The 26,072-nt window shown below is 43.6% G+C and overlaps 1 protein-coding gene across 3 annotated transcripts in view; it reads left to right on the forward strand.

The window, feature by feature from the left end:
• Nucleotides 1-25,375, forward strand: part of ONECUT1 (one cut homeobox 1) — a 38,935-nt gene extending 13,560 nt beyond the window's left edge. The window contains exon 2 of one of the 3 annotated variants that reach the window (XM_032856429.1): nucleotides 23,817-25,375. In XM_032856429.1, the coding sequence (XP_032712320.1) occupies nucleotides 23,817-24,109 (293 nt within the window). In that variant the 3' untranslated portion in view covers nucleotides 24,110-25,375. Of the gene's footprint in view, nucleotides 1-1,003; nucleotides 1,085-8,092; nucleotides 8,132-23,816 lie in introns of those variants that run through there. The other 2 variants (XM_032856433.1, XM_032856431.1) reach the window with 2 other exon arrangements.
• The last annotated feature ends 697 nt before the right edge of the window (nucleotides 25,376-26,072 follow it).

Here is a 26,072-nt window from a genome sequence, read left to right on the forward strand (position 1 = left end):
AGCAACAACAGCAAAAGTGTTCTCCAGGGTTTTCAGTGCTGGGGAAGAGTGGGAAGAGGGTTTTATATTCCTCTAAGAGTGCAAATCAGATTGGTGGAGGAAGGGTGGGAAGAAGATTATGTGATTATGTGATTATGTGTTGCTTAAAAAGCTTGCCAGATGAGGGGTGCCTGCATGGCTCAGTCAATTGAGTGTCCAATTCTTGGCTTCAACTCAAGTCATCTTCTCACGGAGCATGAGATTGACAAGCCCCAAGTAAAGCCCAGCATCGAGCCCCCCAGCACCCCCAACCAGCCCCCCACATGGTGCCCCACCTCCAGCTCCTGGCTTCTTGTTCCTGGGGGAGTCTGCTTGAGGATTCTCTCCTTCTGCCCTTCCCCCCATCCCACCCCCCAACAAGCATAACCACCTGCATGCTCTTTCTCTTTCTCTCACATAAATAAATTCCCAGGTGATTCTAATATTACTCCAAGTTGAGAATTAGGAAATTGATATTGAGAATTTAAGGGCAAGTGACCTTTATTTTTGCCCCTTTAGTTATTTTACCATTTTTCTGGAGTAATCTATAGTTCCATAACTTTATAGGCAGAAAGATAGGTACATATAGATAGATCCTGATATAATATATAATGGAATGAAGTTGTCAGATGATGTATGCTTTTGAAAGAAAACTTGAGTGAGATAATAGAAGAGCAATAACAAGAAACTAGCTAGGATGGTGTGGAAATAGATTATGAGAGTCTAATTGTGTGTCATTATCAGCAAAGGTGAAGAAAATGGGTGGGCAAAATTTGAGAGATCTATCTAAAGTAAAATTGGGAAGACGTCGTGGAGAACGAAAATGAGAGAGGAACAGACTCCTGTGGTTCTGATTTAGAAAGCTGGGTGCTTGGATATACCTTCAGCCATAGGGTGGTTGTGTGGGGGAGACATGATGTTAGCATCATGCTAATGAGGTAACGATTGTGGGTTCAGTCCATTGGGTCTCATTTTTATTTCCCAGTGCTGGTGGATAGCGATGAGTGCTTTCATTCCAGCCAGCTGCCTGCATTGGGCCCACATGAGCCTTGAAGAACCAGTGTCCAAGGTTAGCCCAAATCTGTTCCTGCTAATAGAAAAACAAAAGCAGTTTGGGATAGGAATTAACCCTTCCAAAGTCATTTTTTTTTCTCTAATCTAGTTTACATAGTTGTTGCCCCATGAGCCCCAATTTTTTTAAGAATTATTTTTTTTTTTTTTAATTTTATTTTTTTATAAACATATATATATATATATATATTTTTCCCCCAGGGGTACAGGTCTGTGAATCTCCACATTTACAAACTTCACAGCACTCACCATAGCACATACCCTACCCAATGTCCATAACCCCCCCCAACCCCCCTCTGCCCAGCAACCCTCAGTTTGTTTTGTGAGATTAAGAGTCACTTATGGTTTGTCTCCCTCCCAATCCCAACTTGTTTCATTTACTCTTCTCCTACCACATTAACCCCCCATGTTGCATCTCCTCTCCCTCATATCAGGGAGATCATATGATAGTTGTCTTTCTCCGATTGACTTATTTCGCTAAGCATGATACCCTCTAGTTCCATCCATGTTGTCGCAAATGGCAAGATTTCATTTCTTTTGATGGCTGCATAGTATTCCATTGTATATATATACCACATCTTCTTTATCCATTCGTCTGTTGATGGACATCTAGGTTCTTTCCATAGTTTGGCTATTGTAGACATTGCTGCTATAAACATTCGGGTGCACGTGCCCCTTCGGATCACTACGTTTGTATCTTTAGGGTAAATACCCAGCAGTGCAATTGCTGGGTCATAGGGTAGTTCTATTTTCAACATTTTGAGGAACCTCCATGCTGTTTTCCAGAGTGGTTGCACCAGCTTGCATTCCCACCAACAGTGTAGGAGGGTTCCCCTTTCTCCGCATCCTCGCCAGCATCTGTCATTTCCGGACTTGTTAATTTTAGCCAAAGAATTATTTTTAATTAATGTTTATTTTTGAGTATGTGCTATGTGCACATCGTGTTTTAAAAGTTAAACAATATAGAACGGTAGATAGAGAAAAAGAAGTTCTCCTCATAATCTATTCCTCAGTACGCAGTTCCCCTCTTTCTAGAGGCAACCCTTGTTACCAGTTTCTTGGGTATTTTTTTTTTCCAAATAAGAACTTCTAGGAAGAAGAGTGCATGCTTCTTGTTTCCTTTATTCTGCTCTGTTTACTGACAGTAAATACATTTCCTAGAAACGTATTTACATATCCAGGAAGGTGCTGCCCAGTGAAATTATCTGAATATTGCAATTAAGGAGTAGCACAGGGTGACCACCCTTCCGGGTATGTTGAACGTGGTCTCAAGTGCTTCAGTGGAGGTTCCTTTAATCCAGCTCTTTCATGAAAGACAACTTAATGTAGGAAAGTTGTTCAAAATTTAAGCTGATCTACCACCTTGCCTCCCTACTTTAAAATAATACAATACCTGGGCGCCTGGGTGGCTCAGTTGGTTAAATGTCTGCCTTTGGCTTGGGTCATGATCCTGGAGTCCCAGGATCGAGTCCCACATGGGACTCCCTGCTTGGCAGGGAGTCTGCTTCTCCCGCTGACTTCTCTCTCTCTCTCTCAAATAAATAAAAGATCTTAAAAAAAATACAATACCCGAATACAACTATTGTATCATTTTAGAACACTACCTTCAACACAAGGAATTTTTTTTTCAGTGAGTTAGTTATTGTACTATATATATGTGTATATACACACACACACATATATATAAGAATATATATATATATTTTTTTTCTTAGATCCTGTGTTTGTCCCGACATAGCTTTAGTAAATATGTTTCTTTAAAAGATTTTATTTATTTATTTGACAAATAGAGATCACAAGTAGGCAGAGAGGCAGGCAGGGAGAGAGAAAGAGAGAGGAGGAGGAGGAAGCAGGCTCCCTGCTGAGCAGAGAGCTGGATGTGGGGCTTGATCCCAGGACCCTGGGATCATGACCCGAGCCGAATGCAGACGCTTTAACCCACTGAGCCACTCAGGCACCCCAGTAAATATGTTTTTTCTATGTGGTGCCTTCCTACTGTGTCCAATCACTCTGTGTCTTATTTTTATTTAAAAGATTTTATGTTATTTATTTATTTGAGAGAGACAGAAAACAGAAGCAGGAAGAGGGTTAGAGGGAGGAGCAGACTCCCCAGTAAGCAGGAGCCTGATGCTGTTCAATCCCAGGACCCTGGGATCATGACTTGAGCTGAAGGCAGACACGACTGAGCCACCCAGGCACTCTGTATCTTATGCTTTTTATTCCAGTTATCTCAAAAAAACAAAACTTCTTTGTAAAGTATTAATGTTTGAGCACCTGGGTGGCTGAGTCGGTTAAGTGTCTGCCTTCAGCTCAGGTTGTGATCCCAGGGTCCTGGGATTGAGCCCTGAGTTGGGCTCTCTGCTCAGTGGGAAGCCTGCTTCTCACTCTGCCTGCCACTCCCCCTGTTTGTGCTCTCTTTCTCCCTCTCTGTCAAATAAAAAAATCTTTTAAAAAATAAACTATTAATGTTAATCAAGGAAAAGGATGACAAGAATCACCCATAAAACCCCCACTCATAGATAACCCCCTTTTTGTGAATATCCTTCTAATCTTTCCTCAATGGGATGATACATACTTACTAATTTATAACTTTTAAATTAAAAATCCCATATTATTAAATTTATGGTAGAACATTTGAAAATACATAAAAGAATAATGGAGATAATAAAAATCCCTGATAATTCTGTCATCCCTCTCCCTCCCAAATAGCTCATGACCAGCATACATTCATTTAGCAGATATGAATAGACAAGATGTTTGTGATTTGCAGGACAGAAGAGATGGACAAAGAAGGACAAAGACAGTTCCCTCTGCTCTAATGAATGACACAGTAGTCAGAAACATTATACAAAAAACATGACTGATTATTTGTTTTACTACTTTAAAAATAATTTTTCTCTAGTTATTAAAGTAATACATGCTAGATGTCGAACCTTTGGAAAATATGAAACATTATAAACAATACAACAAACTCAAATTATCCACTCCATAAACCAGAGATGGTACCTGTGATTTTCTGGCTTGTTTCCTTCTAGCTTTTTAAAAGTACAAAGATAGGGGCACCTGGTGGTACAGTTGGTTAAGCACCTGACTCTTGGTTTCAGGTCAGGTCCTGATCTCAGGATCTTAAGATCAAGCCCCAGGTGGGGCTGTGCACTCAGGGTGGAGCCTGCTTGAGTTTCTCTCACCCTTTTCCTCTGCCACACGCCCCCTCCCTGTCCCAGCTGCTCACGCAAGCGCATGCACGCGCGTACACACACACACACACACACACACACACACACTATCCCTCTCTAAAATAAAGACGTTTAAAGAAAAAAAAACAAAATAGGGGAGTGTCTGAGTGGTTCAGTCAGTTAAGCGTCTGCCTTCCACTTGGGTCGTGATCCCAGGGTTCTGGGATAGAGCCCTGCTTTGGGCTCCCTGCTCAGCGGGGAGTCTGCTTCCCCCTCTCCTTCTGCCCCTCCTCCTGCTTGTGCATTCTCTCTCTCTCTCTCTCTCTCTCGTGGACACACCAAATAAATAAAATCTTTTAAATAAATAAATAAAAGTACAAAGATAGAGATACATGAAATTTTTATTTTTCACAAAATTGAGCTCACAGAGAATTTATAATTGACAGTGTCATTAAATATTTTTTTAATTTTATTATTTACTTATTTGACAGAGAGAGAGATCACAAATAGGCAGAGAGGCAGGCAGAGAGAGAGGAAGGGAAGGTGCTCCCTGCTGAGCAGAGAGCCGGATACGGGGCTTGATCCCAGGACCCTGAGATCATGACCTGAACCAAAGGCAGAGGCTTAACCCAGTGAGCCACCCAGGTGCCCGACAGTGTCATTAAATATTATCCAAAAGCTTGATTTAAAAAAAAGTTTTTTGGAAACTATTTCAAGTTTTTTTTTAAAAATAGTCCAAAGAACATCCGTATACCATTTTCCCAATTGTTAACAGGACCGGTTGACCAGCTGTTAGCATTTTACCCCATTTGCTTTATCATACATGCACACATGGTCAAGTGTTCATGCTTGCTCTGTCTCTTTCTCATATACATACACATACACACAGAGAAATTTTTTTCATGGACCATTTGAGGGTAAGCTACATCCATCTGGTCCCTTTGTGTATTTCCAGGGGTAAGGCTATTCCCTTATGCAACTGGAGTTCACTTTCATTAGTTTACCCAGTAATGTCCTACATAGCATTATTCTCCTCCAAGACAGGATCTAGTCCTGAGGTGAGCTGTCATATCTCCTTTCTTCTTTGATCTGAAACAATTCCACAGCCTTTCTTTACCTTTTATAATACCGACATATTGGCAGCATATGATCCCCACTGTTTATTTTTTTATTAACATATAATGTATTATTAGCCCCAGGGGTACAGGTCTGTGAATCAGATCCCCACTTTTTAAAATTTTTATTTATTTGCCAGAGAGAGAGAGAGCGCACAAGTGGGGGGATCAGCAGGCAAAGGGAGAGAAGTAGGCTTCCCACTAAGCAGGGAGCCCGATTCGGGACTCCATCCCAAGGACCCTGGGATATGACTTGACCCGAAGGCAGATGCTTAACCAAAAACCACCCACATATCCCCAATCCCCACTTTTTAAAAAAAAGATATTTCTCATTTTGTGTTTTGTTTTTTTGTTTTGGTTTGGTTTTTTTAGATTTTATTTATTTATTTGACAGAGAGAGATCTCAAGTAGGCAGAGAGAGAGAAAGAAGCAGCCTTCCTGCCGAGCAGAGAGCCCGATGCGGGGCTCAATCCCAGGACCCTGGGATCATTACCCGAGCTGAAGGCAGAGGCTTTAACCCACTGAGCCACCCAGGTGCCCCTCTCATTTTGTGTTTGATGGATGTTTCCTCGTGAAAGGATTGACGTGATGCTTTCTTACCCAGAAAGCTGCCATGGGTGAGGTGTGTCCTTCTCAAGGATCACATCTAGAGGCCCAATGTCTGTCTGTCCCACTGTGGCGGGACATTTCGATCACCCAGTCAAGCTGTTGCCAAGTTTCTCCACTGTATAATCACTGTTGTGGGTTGGTATTTTTTTTTCCCTTTCTTACAACTAATAAGCAGTTTGTGGGGAGATACTTTAAGGTGCTGCAAAACACTATTTCTTTTCAAAATTCCCCATGGATTTAGATTTAGATTAAGAATCTACTGATTCTGGGGCGCCTGGGTGGCTTAGTGGGTTAAGCTGCTGCCTTCGGCTCAGGTCATGATCTCAGGGTCCTGGGATCGAGTCCCGCGTTGGGCTCTCTGCTCAGCGGGGAGACTGCTTCTCTTCCTCTCTCTCTGCCTGCCTCTCTGCCTACTTGTGATCTCTCTCTGTCAAATAAATAAATAAAATCTTTAAAAAAAAAAAAAGAATCTACTGATTCTTACCTAATCTAGTCTTTATCACAATGGTTTCAAAATGAGTCTTCATCTCCAGCAGTCCTGCCAGGTTTAGCAGATAGCTCTCAAGCTTTCTTCATTGGCAAGAGCTCCCTTCCCTTTCATTGATTCTTCCACTTATTATCAGTATAAACTCAGACATTACTTTTTTTCCCCCAATGCTTTATAATTCATTACTGTACTCACCTTCAGTGCTCAAATTATCCCAGATTTGACCAGTGGGGGACCCTTTAATCTGGCTCCTGTGTTCTTGGGACATTCTTTTTTTTTTTTCTTCTAACTTTCTGGTGTTATAATAAGATGTACCAAGCTCATCTGTTACCTGCTCTGTCCAACTCTTGAATCTGCCACTTTAATGAGCCCTGATGTATTATGGTGGGGAATGTTGTTAGAGACCAAGAAGTCCTGGGCACTAGGGGTAGCTGCCAGGGTGACTTTGTTTTAGGATCCCCCAGAAAAATCCAGGAAATATATGTGTGCTTATTTATACACATACATACAAATATACATATATATTCATACATACATAATATATACATAAACATGCTTGTGTACATATTTTTTAAATCATGAGTTCACACGAATACCTCTGTATCCAGACGAGATCGGGCGCGTTCAGGGTGGTATGGCCGTAGACAATACCTCTGTATCCAATTGCAAACTATACCCACTGAATTTTTTCTTGCCTTCTCCTATTCCATACTTGTACAGGCATACCTTGGAGGTATTGTGGGTTCAGATCCAGACCACTGCAATAAGACAAATATAGCAATAAAGGGAGTCAAATGAATTATTTGGTTTCAGTGCATATAAAAGTTATGTTTATACTACACTATTAAGTGTGGAATACCATTATGTCTATGAAAGTGCATGCCTTAATTAAAAATACTTTATTGCTGGGCGCCGGGGTGGCTCAGTTGGTTAAGCGTCTGCCTTCGGTTCTGGTCATGATCCCAGGGTCCTGGGATCCAGTCCCGCATTGGGCTCCTTGCTCAGCAGGGAGCCTACTTCTCCCTCTGCTGCTCCCACTACTCGTTCATTTGTCTAACTTTATTGCGGTATTTGTATCCCTTTTCCTCTACAACAAGAACCCTGGCATCCATAACATCTCTCTCTTTCTTTCTTTCTCCACCACCCGTACTTACTCATTTATTCAATCTTATATCTAAAATAATTTCAAAATTGCTTCACCCATACCCATAAAATAAACCTGTTATAAAAATTTTTAGGTAAGGTTCATTTGCAATTCTTCCCCCATACCTATGCCCCAGCATCACTTGGGAACCTGTTAGAAGTCCTACTGATTCAGAAACTCTGAGGTGGAGCCCAGGAATCTGTGTTTTTACAAGCTCTGGAAGTGATTCTAAAGCTGAAGTTTGAGAAGCATAGCCAGAAATTTGCAACATGGGTTTATGATATGTGTATGTGTGTATACACAGAACAGGCTATTCCTAGGTAAAGTGGTGCTTGAAATGTATTCTAACCCTAACAGCCATGAACCTGATCCAGTGCAAACTAATAGGGATTTTTCTGTCACAGCATGGGTACGGAGGTGTAAAGTAAAAGAAAATAAACACCCCAGTTCTATTTTCTCTTCCTGGTGCCAGGAGGATAATCAGGAGGCAGAATGGGCTAGTGTGAAGGACCATCACTTGCCAGAGGGGGTGAGTGGCCTGCAGCTCCACATCTGCCCCTCCCCCGCCCTCCTCTGCGTTGGATGGTTACCAGTACCCTCAAGATGGAGGAGGTGTCATCTGTGCTGAAAAGCTCACAGCCCTTAATCTGTTCCTTTCTGTTCTCACCCAGCCTTGATTTGTGTCCCTTGATTTGACAGCATCCCTGTATTTGACTGAGCGTGTATGGAGCAGTCAACACCCAGACTTAGCAGGACAAACACAGCATCTTTCTGTCCTCTGAAACCCAGCGACCCCACCTAGGTACTTCATCTGGGTGAGGCTGACTGCCCTGCCTCCAGATTGTTTCAGTGTCCCTGCCCAAATTCAGCCCCTCTGCATCTTCTTTTCCACTCTGTTACTTCAGCCTCCTCCCCAAACCCCAAACCACCTTCCATCTCAACCATAGGAGTCGTGGCTGCACCAGTTTCCTTTACCAGGGGCTCAGCAACCCCCTTTCACTGACTTCACAGTTTCAATTCAGAAATATCCCCCACAGTACCATTAAACTGCTTCAAAACAGTTATCCCGTGAAAAGGATTAAAGAAATCTCATAGAATTTCATTCTCTGTACACACTCAAAGTTTAGTCTTGTGTCTTGGGTGTATCCATTTTCTGTGGGGCCACATCCAAATTATTTTTCCAACAAGGATGCTAAATATGCCAAAGAAATAGTCCACAGCCTACTGTTACAGAACTCTTGGTCTAGTGAGAGAGAGGAGTAGGTAAATAATTGTCTGGGGATATAATGGGGAGGTGGTCTGATCATAGGAGACAGCAGTTCTGACTGGATGGGAGAGGGGGTAGAGAAGGCTTACCAGAAAATGAGATATTTGAGCTGGTCTTTGAGCACACGGGGAAACATTTGTATAGAAAAGAAAGACAGAGGCACCTGGGTGGCTCAGTTGGTTAAGCGGCTGCCTTTGGCTTAGGTCATGATCCCAGGGTTCTGGAATCAAGTTCTGCAGTGGGGTCCCTGCTTGCTCAGTGGGGAGCCTGCTTCTCCCTCTCTCTCTGCCTGCCACTCTGCTTACTTTGTGCTCTCTCTCTCTCTCTTTCAAATAAATAAATAAGGAAATATTTTTTAAAAAAAGAAGAAGAAAAGAAAAGAAAGACAAGGAAGGACATTCTGGGTGAGGGAACAACTTGAGCAAAAGAAATAGAGGTGTAAAAATTCATGGTGGATCTAGGACTGACTTCTTTTTTTTTTAATAAAGATTTTTATTTATTTATTTGACAGAAATCACAAGTAGGCAGAGAGGCAGACAGAGAGAGAGAGAGGAGGAAGCAGGCTCCCTGCTTGAGCAGAGAGCCCGATGCGGGGCTCGATTCTAGGACCCCGAGATCATGACCTGAGCCGAAGGCAGAGGCCTCAACCCACTGAGCCACCCAGGCGCCCCTCTAGGACTGACTTCTGAGCAGTGTGGCTCAGCAGGGGTGGTGGCAGGTAGTAGTAGGTAGTAAGATGGGAAAAGCAGTTGCAGTCAGTGTCAAGGTCCTAGAATAGCCACCAGCAGCTTTCCTTTCAGGCTCTTGAGAGGCCATTGTGAGACTGATTATACATGCCATTGGGAGAATAGATTTACAGTTCAACTCTATGGACAACCTTCCAGAAATGCAAATAAGGAAAACCACTAATTTGAAATTTGAAATTAATTATGGAAAATATCTGATAACTTTGTGAAAAGTCAAAATTGTATGTTATTTTTAAAGGAATTCTATTTTGGGTGCCTGGGTAGCTCAGTGGGTTAAGCTTCTGCCTTTGGCTCAGGTCATGATCTCAGGGTCCTGGGATAGAGACCCACATCAGGCTGCTTACCCCCAACTCTCTCTGCCTGCCTCTTGGCCTCCTTGTGTTCTCTCTCTCTCTCTCTGTCAAATAAATAAATAAAACCTTTTAAAAAATAAAATAAAATAAAGGAATTCTATTTTATAATTTTCAATTGCTACAAATATTATAAAGTATTATACATGGCTACTAATTCAAGAAATAAGATCAACAGACTAAGACTTGCAATACACAGTAGGCCCAAATGAGGTAATAACACATCAAAAGCATGTAATTCATCAGGTCTACCATTTGTTTTTATTTTTTTTTAAAGATTTTATTTATTTATTTGACAGAGATCACAAGCAGGCAAAGAGGCAGGCAGAGAGAGAGAGGAAGGGAAGCAGGCTCCCCACTGAGCAGAGAGCCCGATGCAGAGCTCCATCCCAGGACCCTGAGATCATGACCTGAGCCGAAGGCAGAGGCTTAACCCACTGAGCCACCTAGGCGCCCCTGTTTTGATTTTTTGATGAAGCAACATCAAAATCAATATCACACTTCCAATTACTGGGGTCTAAATTATTGAGGGGCTCTTTAAGATGAGGGATACTGATATGATAAAACTCCAAAGGATCAGGCATTAAGAGAAATGTAGCAATTTAAAAATCAGAATTTCTGTGCCAGGCTTTCAGAAAAGAGCCACATTACCTTTTGTTACTAACTGAACAATCAGGTGCAAGGCAGTGGCGTCTCTTCCCACTGGTTCCTTTGAAGCCACAGTGCAGGGAAAGAGCTGCATGGAAGGGTGGTTCCGGTAGTGGGTGTTTCTTCCCATGAACCTCAAAAAGCTTGAGCTTGTGTTCAGGAAAATGTGTGTGCGTGAGTGCGAATGGCCAGCGAGAGGACAATGCAAGTATCCTAGGGATAGGAAAATGTATTCATTCAGCGAGGATTCTCAGCTCACCATTCTAGCCCAAGTTCAGCCTGTATGAGAAGGAACGCAGAACAAATGAGAGAAGACAAAGTTTGTGGGGAGAAGAACTAAGACAGTCTAGGGTCACAGAGAGTAAAATCCAGTAGGATTCTCTGGTGTCCCTCTGGTTTGTGCCCAAGGAATACCTGGGCCACCCTTGTCATCTCCTCCAGAACCATCAGCAGGTCTTCCCCCAGGGTATCATCCCAGGTCCACCATTTCCTATCAGGGTGACATTGGGCCAGGTCCTGGACCTTGGAACCTCAGCTGCCCATCTGAAAACTAGAGGTAACAGTCATATCTAGCTCCCATACTTGTTGAGAGGCTCTGTAAGGTGATAGGCATATGGAGCATAGCACAGGGGAAGCAGCTACACGTTTCAACCGCTCCTGTTCCAGCCCTCCCAAGCATAGGCAGCCTCCGCCCTCTGGATCATAAAGTCTGACAGCCTTACCTCTTGGGCTACAGACTGTTGAGCTCCTTCTCGTTATTAGAAGGCATTAGAGAAGAGAGGTTGATGGCAATATTTTATATGCTGACTCCAGAAGGAGTCCAGGCAGCAGATGCATGGGAAGGCAGGTCTCTGTCCTGGACGGCTTTGTTGAACAAACTCACAAGGCAGGGTGGTGAAGGGTTTGGGTGACTTTTCCCACCAGAATTTGATGGAGCACACCCTCCCAGCTTTAGCTGCTCCTGTCTTTCTTTTGCCACTTGATCAGCTCAGTTTTGTGTAGCTTCCTCTCCAAGCACACATCCCCATGAGATAGCTATCTCCTGCTCCTTGGCATCCCTACTAAAAATAGCTTCCCTCTCCCAGCCTAGTGGGGGTGTGTGCTGTCCCCACACTGCCCGAACTCTCTCCGGTTCAATTTCCATGTGCCCACTCTCCTAGACAGTCTCTTGTAACCCTTTCAGCCACAGAGAATCACGGCTGACAACAAGCTTGCTGCCCACTGGCCCTTGTTCCTGCCCTGCTCACTGTGGCTGCAGGTTCCCTGGGCTCCCTTCCCTCCATTGCTCCTGCCCATTTAACCATTTTGAGGAAGTTTTCATGAACGTGTGTCCACTTTGCTGACACCTGCCTCCAGGCACAGTGGGTTGGAGGTCCCCACCCAATCAGCTGTATACCCATAGGCAAGTCACCTAACCTCTCTGATATCGTTTCTTCATCTACAGAGAAAGAAGGAATACCCATTTCTACCTCACCTGAGTTTTGTGGAGATCCCATGGGAAGGTTCAGGGGGGATGCTTTAAGCACTGTAGAGCAAGATACAGGGGTGAGTTGTAGGGATCATTTCTGGCTGGGAATGTTTGTTGGCAGGTTTCTAGCAGGCCTGCCCCATGCATGCCCAGGAGAGTCTCCACAGGGGCTCTGGCTACCCACAAACTCACAGACGTGCAGGAAGCTAGCTTGTGGCCAGCAGGTCGTACTCGCTCCACCTCCCTCTGCTGGGCTTCGAGGTTTCAGACAATCTGTGCAGGGGTGCACTCCCCATGCAGAGGCTGCCCTTGACTGTATCACGGGGAACTCACTGGAGTTGCTGTTCAAATGGTACATTATGTGTTCTGCTGGGCCCTCTAAAGCTGCCACTCAGCAACTGCCTCCTTCCAGAATCAACCAGGGGCCTGGCCGATAAACCACAGTGTAGCAAAATAACACGAGGCAAAGCAGGTGACATGGACCCAGCACTCCCAGAGTCACAGCTAGCATCCGTAAACTGTTGCAACACACTCACTAGCTGTCTGACCCCCACAGTGCAGGTGTTGGCCTGTAGAATGGGCTCAGGAGCCTGCCATGGTCACTGCCACGGTCTTGCTTTTTACGTCTCTCTCAACCACTATCTTTTTTACTGAAATGTGTTTTATTTGCATTCTTGCTCCTCCACATAGAGTTTGTTTTGAAAGACAGCTTTGGGGCCCCTGGGTGGCTCCATCAGTTAAGTATCTGCCTTTGGCTAAGGTCATGATCTAGGGTCTTGTGATGGAACTCCCTGCTCAGTGGGGAGTCTGCTTCTCCCTCTCCCTCTGCTCCTCCCTCCTATGCTCTCTCTCCAATAAATAAAATCTTTTTTTAAGAAAAAAAGAAAGAAAAGAAAAGAAGCTTCAGCTGTCAAGAGAGGGTCTTTGGGGGCTCAGTAGACATGACCAGCCGATCACAGGGCGTGCCCAGCGACTTCTTCAGTAAACAATTTTATTAAGATATAATTTACCTCCTATACAATTCTCCCATTTAAAGTGTATCATTCAGTGGTTTTAGTAGACTCACAGGGCTGTGCAACTAGCACCACAACCAATTTTAGAACCATTTCATCACCTCATCCCAAAAGAAACCATATACCCATGAGGAGTCACTGGCATTTCCTCCCACTGCCCACTCAGTCATAGGTAACCACCAACCTGTTCTCTGTCCCTGTGGATTTACCTATTCTGGCCCAGCTGCCTTTTTATCCTTTCCTTCCTACTCCTGAAGCGAGCTACCCTGAGCAGAGTGTGCAGGGATCTCTCTGGCAAGCCCATCAGGAATCTGGGTAGGATTTTAGGGTGTGCCTTTATGTTACCAGTGCACCCCACCTGACCTTGAAGGCATTGGAGCAGTAGAGGACCTGAGAGCCTTAGGAGCTGCCTGGACTCTCTTCCTCCCAATCCAGGCTGGACCTTCCCTGAATGACATGGGACATCACCGGCTTACCAATTCAAGAAGACTTCAGCACCAGCACTGGCCTTCCCCCCCGCCCAAGATTTTATTTATTTGAAAAGAGAACGAGCAGGGGGAGGGGCAGAGGGACAGAGAAGCAGGCTCCTCGCTGAGCAGGGAGCCCGAGATAGGGCTTGAGCCCACAACCCTGAGATCATGACCTGAGCCAAAGGCAGACATTTAACTGACTGAGCCACCCAGGCGTCCCACCAGGACTGACCTGTAGGGTGAAGACACTTGGTCTCTAGCTGGCCCTATTTAAAATGCCACAGTTTCATGGCACTCTGGAAATCTCAGCTTTCCCCTTTACTTCTTTCTGAACCATCTCCCCTGAAATCATGTTGAGGCAGTTGTTTGGAGGGAGAAAATACTTGACCGTAGCATGGGGACTCATAGGGCACAAGCCACCTGTGAAGGGGGAAGCTGTAGGCATACAATCCTCTCTCAATCCATTACGTTCATACCACCAGATGAATCTGATTTGAATCGCCCAGGTCTGGTTCTTCCCTGGATCCCTCAGTCATTTTACCCTGCCTCTCTGGGGTTCTCCCTCCAGACATCAAGGCCCAGACTTGCCCACCCCACAGGATATGTCCCTAAATTTCCTTCAGCCCATTAAATGTGGTTTTCACAGAGCAGTTGCTGGATTCAGTAATGCCTCTCGAGTGACAGACACAAGTTTTACCCTTCATTTGGCCCCAAAACTATCTTATTCTATCAGATAGTATGGCTGCCTAGAAGTGAGCCTGTTTCCCTGATTTTCACTTGTCTACATATGCATCCTCTAGCTCCCCCCCCCAAAAAAAATCACATAGTCTCCATAGTCCTTCTTAGGGCAAGGAAGTTAAGCTAGAATTTTCTAAAAGATCTTTACGAATTATGTTTAAGAATAACACAATTTATGGAGTCCAGTTTTCTGTTCCTACCTAATAATATGGTCTACTGTACACACAGGTATTTTTCCCCTTCCTACTTCATTGAAAGGTGCCCTGCCCCAAAGATCTTCTCTCTCTAATCCCCCTCCAACCATCCCTTAGGAGTGAGATGCGGATAGTAGTGGTCTTTGGACAGTCTGACAAAAGATGGGCTTGTCCTGGGGCCCCTGCGTGGCTCAGTGGGTTAAAGCCTCTGCCTTCAGCTCAGTTCATGATCCCAGGTCCTGGGATCGAGCCCTGAATCGGGCTCTCTGCTCAACAGGGAGCCTGCTTCCCCCCTCTCTCTGCCTGCCTACTTGTGATCTCTGTCTGTCAAATAGATAAATAAAATCTTTAAATAAATAAATAAATTTTTTAAAAGATGGGGTGTGTCCTGGAAGGATTGCCCAGCTGTTCCATAAAGTAAATAGTCCAGCCTTCACACTTGTCCAGGTGCCCGTGAATGACGTAGAAACCAGTAGTCCTGAACAGGGTCTGTACTGCCTGCCACTTCCTCCTGGAATGATGTGGAAATCTATTTATGCACATCAAGTCATACGGCTACACCTTGAAGGGACTATAAGCTATTTAGTCCAGTTTCTTCATTATACATATACACTAAAGGAACCTGGGTATGGCTTAGTTAAGGGATTTAACCCAGTCATTCAACTAATCAATGACAGAGTAGGAACCATAACCCAAAACTTCTGACGACCAGTGCAGTGCTTTTTACAAAGCCTTCCTCACTCACAGACTGGGAATATCGAGTACACTCTGAGTCTCCCAGACCCACGGTCTACTCTCAGCAAGCACACAGTGAAACATACCCAGCTTCACTGCCCCCAAGAAGACAGCCTTACTCTCTTCCACATTTCCATTTTATGTGAAGCAGCCAACTCTAGGACAAATGATCCAGAAAGTCAGGAAGCAAGTTAAATAAATCTCCCTACAATTGTAATGAAAAAGTAGCAACTCAGTAAAAATATAAACTACAATTGTTTAATGGCTCAGAATCCTAGGTGGGCAAATGCTTAACTGTTCTCAGCATCTGCGGTACTGGTTGTTGTAAACGCTTTAATCTCCAGAGCTCCTGAACTTTAGAAGCTGAAGCAGCTATGAGGAATGTAATTTTATGTGTATCACCTTCATTCAGATGGTGATCGGGATCAGGATTATTGGCGGCGCTGGCTGATATTCCTGCAGAGCCATTACTCACCCGTTTTGAGATGCCATAATGTGGGAGAAAAGGGAAGCCAACATGGAGGCACTTGTGTGGCTCAACTGGTTAAGTGTCTGCCTTCAGCTCAGGTCATGATCCTGGTGTCCTGGGATCGAGTCCCACATCAGGCTCTTGGCTCGGCAGGGAGTCTGCTTCTCCCTCTGCCTCTCTCTCTCTCTGATCTCTCTGTCTCAAATAAAGAAATAAGATCCTTAAAAAATGCCAAAAAAAAAAAAAAGAAAGTCAACATCAAGTCTATATATTCTAAATGAAAGTAAGGTTATGTTGGAAGTTTTTTGAGGTGATCATAGACTTTGGAAACCAGGAGGGACACTGCAACTGTGTGTTATTCATTGACTCAGGGACTTTTGCATCCATAGGGGCCTTGAAACACAGTCTGCTCATTTAAAGAAGGCAGAAAGAAAGGTCAAACGATGTGTCCAAGTTCATGCCACAGGCTAGAGTCAGAGCAAAGATTATTCCAGCCTACTCTGCAAATCCAGTGTCTATACTTGCACTGTGATCAAAGAAGGGGGGAAAGAGTAAAAAAATTAATTTGCCAACATCTGGAATATTCCCTTAAGGGCTTATAGTTTTAATAATCACTTCAATATATATGATCTTCTTTTTATTTTTCTTTTTTTTTAAGATTTTATTTATTTTAGAGAGAGAGAGAGACAGAGCTATGAGAGAGAGAACACAGTGGGCAGAGGGAGAAGCAGACTCCCCAGTGAGCAGGGAGACTGACATGGGGCTCCATCCCAGGACTCTGGGATCATGACCTGAGCTGAAGGCAGATGCTTAACCAATTGAGCCATCCAGGAGCCCCCAGATATTATCTTCTTAATGCTTATTATAATCCTGTGATGAAAGAAGGCCATTGTCCTCTATTTTGCGGCTGGATGAGCTAAGGCTCAAATAAAGTGGGGGACTTGCCCAAGATTACATATCTATCAGGGGCCACAGAGCTGGGACTTGAGCTGTGTCCTTAGCCCAGGTTCATGTATAAAGTTGTCTTATCAATATATCTGGCTTTATAAATGCCCCCCAGGCCAATATGTCTGTACCCACATGTTCCTAGACCAAGTCTTGGCAGACTTTTGCCTAACTCTATCAGCATTTTAGATGTTGTAAGGTGATGAAGGAATCCTTGGCTGATGAAGGAATCCTTGGCTGACAGCTGATTCTTGGATGTTACTGTATGCCATGTTTTATAAAGTATGTTCTAGGAGTTTCTTAAACCCTAGGTACAAAAGGACTAGCTGTTTGTTTCTAATTTTCATCTGTCCTGGAAGAGTAGGGTTTTTTTAAAAGATTTTATTTATTAGGCACCTGGGTCCTTAAGTGTCTGCCTTCAGCTCAAATCATGATCCTAGCATCCTGGGATTGAGTCCTGTATCAGGCTCTCTGCTTAGTGGGGAGACTGCTTCTCCCACTCCTACTCCCCCTGCTTGTGTTCCCTCTCTCTCTCTCTGTCAAATAAATAAATAAAATCTTTTTTAAAATTTTAGAAAAAAAAAGATTTTATTTACCTATTTTAGAGAAAGAACACAAGTGGGGGAAGGAGCAGAAGGAGAGGGACAAGCAGATTCCACACTGAGTGCAGAGCCCAATGGGGGCTTGATCTCAACAGGAACTCATGACCCCAAGATCATGACCAGAGCCAAAACCAAGAGTCAGAGGCTCAACTGACTGAGCCACCAGGCACCCCTAGAACAATAGTTTTGATAATGCAGTAAAAAATGTATTATTAGAACAATAATCACACACTTGATTATTGCAGCAGTATCACACTGCCATAAACATTTCTAATCGCTTATTCACAATTTTCTATACTGATCTTACTGCAGGTCAGTTAACAGTTCACAGACCAGCATGGGTCTGCCAACCACATTTTGAGAAACACTATTCTAAGCAACGCCATTCCTGAGAGAAATTCCCTGAAGAGAGCTCCTTAATCAAAGAAGTTTGGGAGACCCCATAAGTATCAGTACACATTAGTATATTAAATTTGGGAGACCGTGTTAGTATCAGAGCACCTTAACATATTAAAGGCTCTGAGAAGTCCTGCAGTTTCATCATTAATTAACTCAGCATTTCCCAAACTGACCTCAAAACTCATTAAAGGCTCTGAGAAGTCCTGCAGTTTCATCATTAATTAACTCAGCATTTCCCAAACTGACCTCAAAACTCATTGTTCATGCAATACCTTTCAATATCCTGCAGAATTCATATTTCTGGAAGTACAGTTGGCTCAGTCTTGCCAGCTATGCGCAAAGCATGGGTCCCAGGCATGCCTAAAATGAAAGCCTTTGTCCTTTACCCATCTCCTCATGTGCTTCCTTTTAAAAATAAATAATAATTCTTTATAATCTTTATTCTTTTGGTACACAAAGTCCTAGCTGCCTTTTACCATCTCCCATGCCTATTTCTCCCTCTTGCTTAGCACTCACTGTGGGTGACCTTGCCCACAGAGAAGAAGATCAAAGTCTCGTGTCCGAGACCACCCGCTACACTCTGCCACTGCATATTGCAAATATATCTCTGGCCTACCTTCATAAAGGTGACTCATGAAGGTCGTCATCCTTTTCAACCCTACCTTTCACAAACAATAAAAATCCTCTTTCCTATTTTCTCATTGTATGATAAATTTTCCTCTATTTGTAATGGTAACTGTACACCTAAACAGAATGTATAACTTTGACATAAAACACAGGCAGTGTTGTTCCATGGGCAGTGGTACCTCATGTGATGCCTCACTCCACTGCCCTACTCCTGCTTTCCACCTTGCATACTACGTGGGCTCTCATGACCTCTGGTGGGTGGTCCCCTGCCTTCTAATGGGTAATCTCAACCCTGAACGGTATCCCATGGAAATTCCAAAGCATTGCTCTCGTTCATATTCTCTTGACAGTTCTAACCACTGTCATTTTGTGTAAGCTGTGGGTTGTTCCTCCTAACCTCTTTGTTATGGTCACCCAATGACCTTCAACAAGCTCTAATCTACTCTTCATCCTACTGATAGCTCTGCATTCTTCCTCAGCAGCTCCAACGTCTGCACAGAGCTGCCTCCAGATAGACCCCAGGTACTGAGTCACACCCACCTCTCTATAGTCACCACCAGGTAATGAGCTCCCCTTATAGCCAGGCACTATGCTAGGATGCCCTAGAGATACGAAGTGAGTCAGCCAGTCTCTGTGCTGCTGGAGAATCTCAATTCCCAGGCTCTGACATTGTGACATGTGTAAGAACATCTGTTGAGATCTCGGGGCAAAAACTTCCAAACTGCATTTCCCCAATATTAGTATTGCATGAGACATTAATAGAAAGCTCCTACTAAACACAGTTCTAGGGCTAAATAATATTTGGGAAACATAATTATATGTGCTAACACATATTGTGAATTTTGAAGAAGAAGCTATGTATATAGTAGGTTTTGCCAAAAGTACTTGACCTGCAAACCATCTTTTCCAGGAACCCATTGGAGACAGTATCATTCCTCTGACACCATTTGGGAAATGCTGGTTTGGAAGTAGCTATAGCCCACTCAGTCCTGCTAAATGCCAAGGACCAGACTGAAGTGATTCCAATATACAGCCTGGTTAGGTGGAAAACAGATATCTCTTGGTGATTTCCCTTAGCTCTGTCTTTTGAATAATAAATAAGTTCAGTCTGCACCTGATGCTCAATTACTTACATTTCCATAAGTATATTGTGTAATTTACCATCTAGAGCTCTAATGACTTCCCAGTCTATAGTCCTAGCCCAGACTTCCCTTCCCCCTAACCCAAGAGCTCCAGGGCCCATATATCGTGCTGTCTGCTAGACAACTACCTATTGGAGATCTTTAACAGAATGTCCAACAAGCACTTCAAATGCAATTTCTCCCACATAGAAGTGATTATTGCCCTCATAAAATTCTTTTCTCCATCTGCATTCCCTGATGGCCACATTACCACCTTCCAATCAGAAACCTGGGACTTGTTCAGAATTCTACCCTCTCAGCCAAGTTGTCATTAAGTCCTCCTGATTCTATCTTCTAAGGAGCTCTTGAATTTGGTCCCCATATTCCACCCCCAACTGTCATTGTCTAATTTGGGGTCCTCACTATGCTGGTTTTCTTAGGTCAGATTTTCTGGGAAACAGACTCTGGGTTTCTGAGACTTGCATGTAGCCAGAGTATCTGAGAGAGCTATGGAGAATAGTCCCTTTTGAGGGAGTAGAGGATGAAAGACCAGGCTGAAGAAGTTGAACTTTGATAGTGGCCAGAATAAGCTCAACCAATTCTGTGGGGTGCTATAGAACTGGGTGATCCCTCAGAATTGTCCCAACATGATGCAAGGGGTTGGGGAGGGGTGCATTCCCCTACTCCCCTCACCCCCCACTGGATATAGGCAGCCTCCCACCCCACCCCCAGGGCAATTCCCAGAATGGCCCTCAGCTGAGGGCCACCAACCACCAACTCTTGCAGCAGGTGGAGGAATGAGTGCCTTACTCCTGAGGGAATTGGGATGGTAACAGCATCCTTGTCCCTAATCTTACTGCTTTCCATTTTATCCCCACAACACCACCAGCTCTGTTTTTCTAGACCCAAATTTAATCACACTCTACCCTTTCTCAAAATCTGTCAGTAATGCTCCTTACCAACAAGATAATTCAGTTGTGATCTTTGTCTACTAACATTTATCAATCCTTCATGCGCACTGCTCCCCATGCTGGGCGTGAGTTTGTCCCATGTCTCTCATTAGCAAACTCCTACTCATCCTTTCAAGCCCCATGTAAGCACACCCTCCTCTATGATGCTTTCTTTAATATCCTCAAGCAGGAGTAATAATCCTGTATATTCTTTATATAGATAGAGTCATTTACTTCTGTGATCATTAGACTGACTTCCTTTAGAGCAAAGCCTATGTCATTCACTTGTGAAGATGAACGAATGAATCCATCAGCCATGTACATCAGTATTGTATAAAGCTGGTCTACATGGGCTAATTCAAACTAACTAGAGGTGCCTTCCATCTAGTCAGCTGTTCTTTCAGAGACTTAATCTAGTTGCCCACTGAGGGCTTTCAGTTCCCAGTGAGAGGCAGGGATGCTGTTCGGGGAAATTCATCTGGTTCTGTACAGGTAGCTCAATGCTCTGAGGGATTGAGCATTTAATACAATACTTCCCATTATGTTGATGCTGTCTCTCATGTTGAAAAGGGAGATAGCCAGTGACTTACAGGATTTGTTATAAAAGGTACCATATGGCATGACTGGCCTCAAGATCTCTCTTTTACGACTGAGCTTTCCCTTCCTGTCCATTCTGAAATTCTTGCCCTCATAGTTCCCTGGAATTGGACCAGTGGTACTTTGGTTGGAATAAATGCATGCTAGGGCCTAGGCAAAGGAATTCATCTGTTGTAGAAGAGAATTTCTGTGTCTGTTTTTATTTTTCTCTTTTCAAAATTTTTATATTTTGTAATGTATATCATATAGTAGTAGAGTAGCACATATATTTAATTTATAAATAAATAATGTTAAGAAGTATACACTAAAAACATTTTTTTACTAAGTAGCACATCGTTAAAAAAAATTGGAGACCCCTAGATTGGACTCTGAAGACTGGAGTCTTTTTTTATTTAAAAAAAAAAAAAATTTTTTATTTATTTGACGGACGGATCACAAGTAGGCAGAGAGGCAGGCAGAGAGAGACAGGAGGAGGCAGGTTCCCTGCTGAGCAGAGAGCCCGATGCAGGACTCGATCCCAGGACCCTGAGATCATGACCTGAGCCAAAGGCAGAGGCTTTAACCACTGAGCCACCCAGGCGCCCCTGAAGACTGGAGTCTTCTTCAGCCTTCTTTCATTAGCTTTTCAGCTGATCTGACTGCTGAGCCAAGGCCCTAGGGAAACTCTAAAATCCAGGAACAATTAAGAATGAAAGATAGGGGCCCGCAGGAGAGCACGGCTAGGTGAGGAGAGCACAGAGACTGCATCTACACAGAGCCAATGAACCACCTTCTAGTAAGACACTGAGAACCTGGAATACAAAGAGGCTGGAGGTGGAGCAGAGGATATCCCTCCTACCTGACCCCCATTACATAAGGGACCAGACTCTAGCCCAGTCCTGAACTTGGGGCTTGGAGATCAGAGCATCCAGGGTCAACCTCAAACTCTGGACCCAGGGATATTCCCCCTCCCCTAACCTGGGACCTATCCATTTCCCATGCTCAGCCCCAAAGCTGGGATCTGGGACCAAGGCATTCTCTTGAACCCTGGACTAAGGCTTTTCCACACCCCACCCCAGCTTTGAATGCAGGTCAGGGCATTGTCAAATCCTGAACCCAGGATGCAAGTATTCCCAGCCCCCATCAGGACAGAGGATTCAAGCATCTTGCCCCTGCTGAACCTTTGGTTCCAGGTGACCCCTGCATTCACCATACCCACTTGCCCCTCTCCAGCTCTGTTTAGGGATTCTGTCCCTCCTCTCCAAAGTTCCACATTGATGAGGACCAAGGGGTAGGGTGGGGCAAGGTGGGGGTAGTCCTGATCCAGAATAGAACATCTGTATCAGTGTTACGACTACAATAAAGGCTGTTCTTTAGGAAGGGAAGGAAGGAAGGGGGAGGTGGGGAAGGGTGAGAGAGAGGAAGAAGGGAAGGGAGGAAGGGGGGAAGAAAGAGGGAGAGAGGAAAGAAGGAAGAAAGAGTGGGCGGAAGAGAGAGGGAGGGTGGAAGATAGATGGAAGGAAGAGTAACAGTCTCTACCTCAACCAGGAAGATGCCCCATCTGCCTCTCACTGTGACTGGAGCTCACGTCAGAGTATAGCCAGCCAGAAATGAAGATAGTACTGGCTGCTCCACAATGCCTATGTAGGATGATGAAAGACAGCAATCTGATTGGAGTCAGGACACAGGTGCTTTGTCTTAAGTTGCATTAGCATAACCAGAGCATCATTTTTACATAGACTATATGGTTATTTCGGGATGGCCATAGAGATTGATTGATGGGGGAATTGGGAGTGGTCTCTGGTCTCCAAGCCCCAAGTGTACACTCCCTAACATTGGAGACTGTTTGATGGGTATGACAGCATGCTATCTACAGTTTCCTTACATATGGAGTTGCCTGCGAGACAAAAAAGATCAGAAGGAGAACAAATGCAATTCCTTTTTTTTTTTTTTAAAGATTTTATTTATTGATTTGACAGACAGATATTACAAAGGGGCAGAGAGGCAGGCAGAGAGAGAGGAAGGGAAGCAGGCTGCCCGCTGAGCAGAGAGCCAGATGCGGGACTCGATCCCAGGACCCTGGGATCATGACCTGAGCTGAAGGCAGAGGCTTTAACCCACTGAGCCACCCAGGCGCCCCAATGCAATTCCTTTTTATATTGTTTTCAGACTCTTAGGCTCTTAGTATTCTACCAGGAGCAGACTATAAACCCTTCGAAGGGTACAGCCACTTCTGGCTAATAAGATTTTGCATGAGTAAAGCATTTCAGTTAACATAAATTTTGCATGCACTATTTCATACATCCTTACCACAACCCAGCAAGGAAGGGTTTTTTTAATTTTTTTTTATTTTTATTTATTTTTTATTTTTTGTCAGAGACAGAGCACAAGCAGGGGGAGCGGCAGGCAGAGGGAGAAGCAGGCTTCTTGCTGAACAAGGAGCCTGATGCTAGGACCATGACCTGAGCTGAAAGCAGAAACTTAGCCAACTGAGCCACCCAGGTGGCCCATTATTCTTATAACCATTTTGCAGAAGGTGATATAAAAATTCAAGCAGCAAGTTTGTTTTGCCAGAACACTATCTTCTGCAGACGAAGTATCTGAGGCCAAGGTGGAGTTCATTGGTTTACCACTCACAACGGACAAAGAGCAGATGCTTACAAAGCCAGGACCCACACCCAAGACTCACAGAACCCCATCTCTAAATTCTCCATCCTTATATCACGCTTGCCTCTCTTCCCACCATGGTACTAATATTAGAGCTCGGCAACCACAAAGTGGTCGGTGAGGAATGGCAAACAAATGTTACTGGCTCTGCCTTTCTACTCTTGAATCTCCTGGGCAATATGTTCTAACATCCACTGTGATTTTTTTGCAGCATGCAAAAGGAAAGAACAAGAACATGGGAAGGATAGAGGCAACACACCCAAAAAGCCCAGGTTGGTCTTCACAGATGTCCAGCGTCGAACTCTACATGCAATATTCAAGGAAAATAAGCGCCCATCCAAAGAATTGCAAATCACTATTTCCCAGCAGCTGGGGTTGGAGCTGAGCACCGTCAGCAATTTCTTCATGAATGCGAGGAGGAGGAGTCTGGACAAGTGGCAGGACGAGGGCAGCTCCAATTCAGGCAACTCATCTTCTTCATCAAGCACTTGTACCAAAGCATGAAGGAATAACCACAAACTAAACCTCGGTGGAAAAGCTTTAAATAAAAAAAAATTTTTAAAAGACCAGGACCTCAAGATAGCAGGTTTATACTTAGAAATATTTGAAGAAAAAAAAAATGTTATTTATAGTCCAAAGAAACCAAAGACTTAGCTCACCTGCATTCTGACTTTGTTCGGAGACACACACTTCAGCGGGGCAACGACTCGGCAAGAAAAACCATGAGCAGGAAAGCACCACTGGATCTCACACCTTCAATCCATGATCATTCTCTCTGTGCTTGGCTGTTTTGTGGTTTGGAGCATAGTGATTTTGAGCCAATCAGTGGACCTCTCTTAAGACCAGACTTTCTCATCTGTTCCACCATGCCTCGAAGGTGTATGGTGTCTCAGTACTGTGTGTGGGTACGTGAGTGCATACACACATACACACACACACATACACACATGCACACACCACCAGTGGTTAGGGACTTAGGCAGGGCTGGTCTTCAGGAAGGGTTGTGCTATAGGGGTGCAACCAACATAGTGTGGGGTTGTCTGAGTTCATTGGATAGGAGTGTGATTTCGCTCGTCTAGCCTAGCGTTTGAACCTGCCAGGCCCGCAACCTAAATGCAGATTCAAACCCAGCAAAGAAAATTTGAATGACACCTAAACCAGTGCATTCTCTTTGTTTGTTAAGGAATGTTCAGATATTTTTTAAGAAATGAAACAAGAGTCCATCCATTAAAAAAAAAAATCACCTAGGTACCAAAGAACACACTTAATATTATAGTGCAGGTATTTTATTGCAATGATTTTAATAACCAAAGCTATTTTTACACAAGATACTATGTAAAGTTATACGTATGAACTGATCTAGCTGTAATACACATGCCACATAGGATCATGACTATTATTTATGACTCTTGACACATTTGAAATATTAGTTTTCAGAACTGGCAAGAAAGAATGTAGCTTCAGGGAAGCAATTAATATCATAAGAGAGAGGTCAGTGTAGTGGACAGGTACAGCCAGATGGCACACTCCCTTGCGGGATCCATAAATGACACTTAAGTAGACACGTAGACATGATGCCATAATCTATTTATAGCTGAGAAAACCTGGGGATTCTTCCATAGTAGGACCCCATTTGTAAATTAGAAAACTAAGTTTAGCAGAGCAAGTAATTAAATTAGAAAATTTGTTCTAAGTAATGCTTTTTTAGTAGAAGATCACTGAATAAAGGATATCATACTTAGGTTAATTTGACTTAAATTTGCTTTATGCGTTTGACACCAAATACCTTTTTAAAATACTCTGCAAACCCACAAAGTGAGTAGACCAACATTATTATTAAAATGAACTATCCAGCATTTGTAGCCAAATTGATTTCATTGCAATCACAGATATTGTGTGACTTGGACATCACTAGAAATAGCAGATCCAACTGAGAAATGGTGGAACAGCGTAGAAAACACCAGAGTTCTAGTGGAAGACTTTAGGTTGTCTAGGCACAAAACTTTATTTCACTAAGCATAGCCTCCAAAGTGTACTACATTCTTTCTTGCTACTGCATTAAGCTGGAAATTTTATGACATGGAGTTCACTCTCTAACGGAGACAGATAGAACCCTAGACCTGAGCTTCTAAATATAAAATTTTCAATTTCTATTTTTCCGAATCACTTAACCGCAGCTGGAGAAATCAAGGGGGAAGAAAAAAAGTTGACACAGTTGTAGTAGTAGTACCCAAGTGAATCACTTGCTTCCCAGAAAAATTCTCTCTGAATGCCAATGAATTGTAACTTTTCATAGCAGAGGATCCCTTTGTACTATTAGGTAAAGAATTGGGTGCTCTTGGTTAATTACCACACCTAATTAGAAATATAAAATGAAATGTAATCTCCACAAGTTGTTGATTGAGAGTCATTAAAATGTTAAAGAAAAAAAAAATTTGAACCATCTTGACACAAAAACCTAACTCCC

Source organism: Lontra canadensis, unplaced genomic scaffold (genome assembly GCF_010015895.1).
Source record: "Lontra canadensis isolate GAN:19392208 unplaced genomic scaffold, GSC_riverotter_1.0 scaffold12, whole genome shotgun sequence".
Taxonomy (NCBI): domain Eukaryota; kingdom Metazoa; phylum Chordata; class Mammalia; order Carnivora; family Mustelidae; genus Lontra; species Lontra canadensis.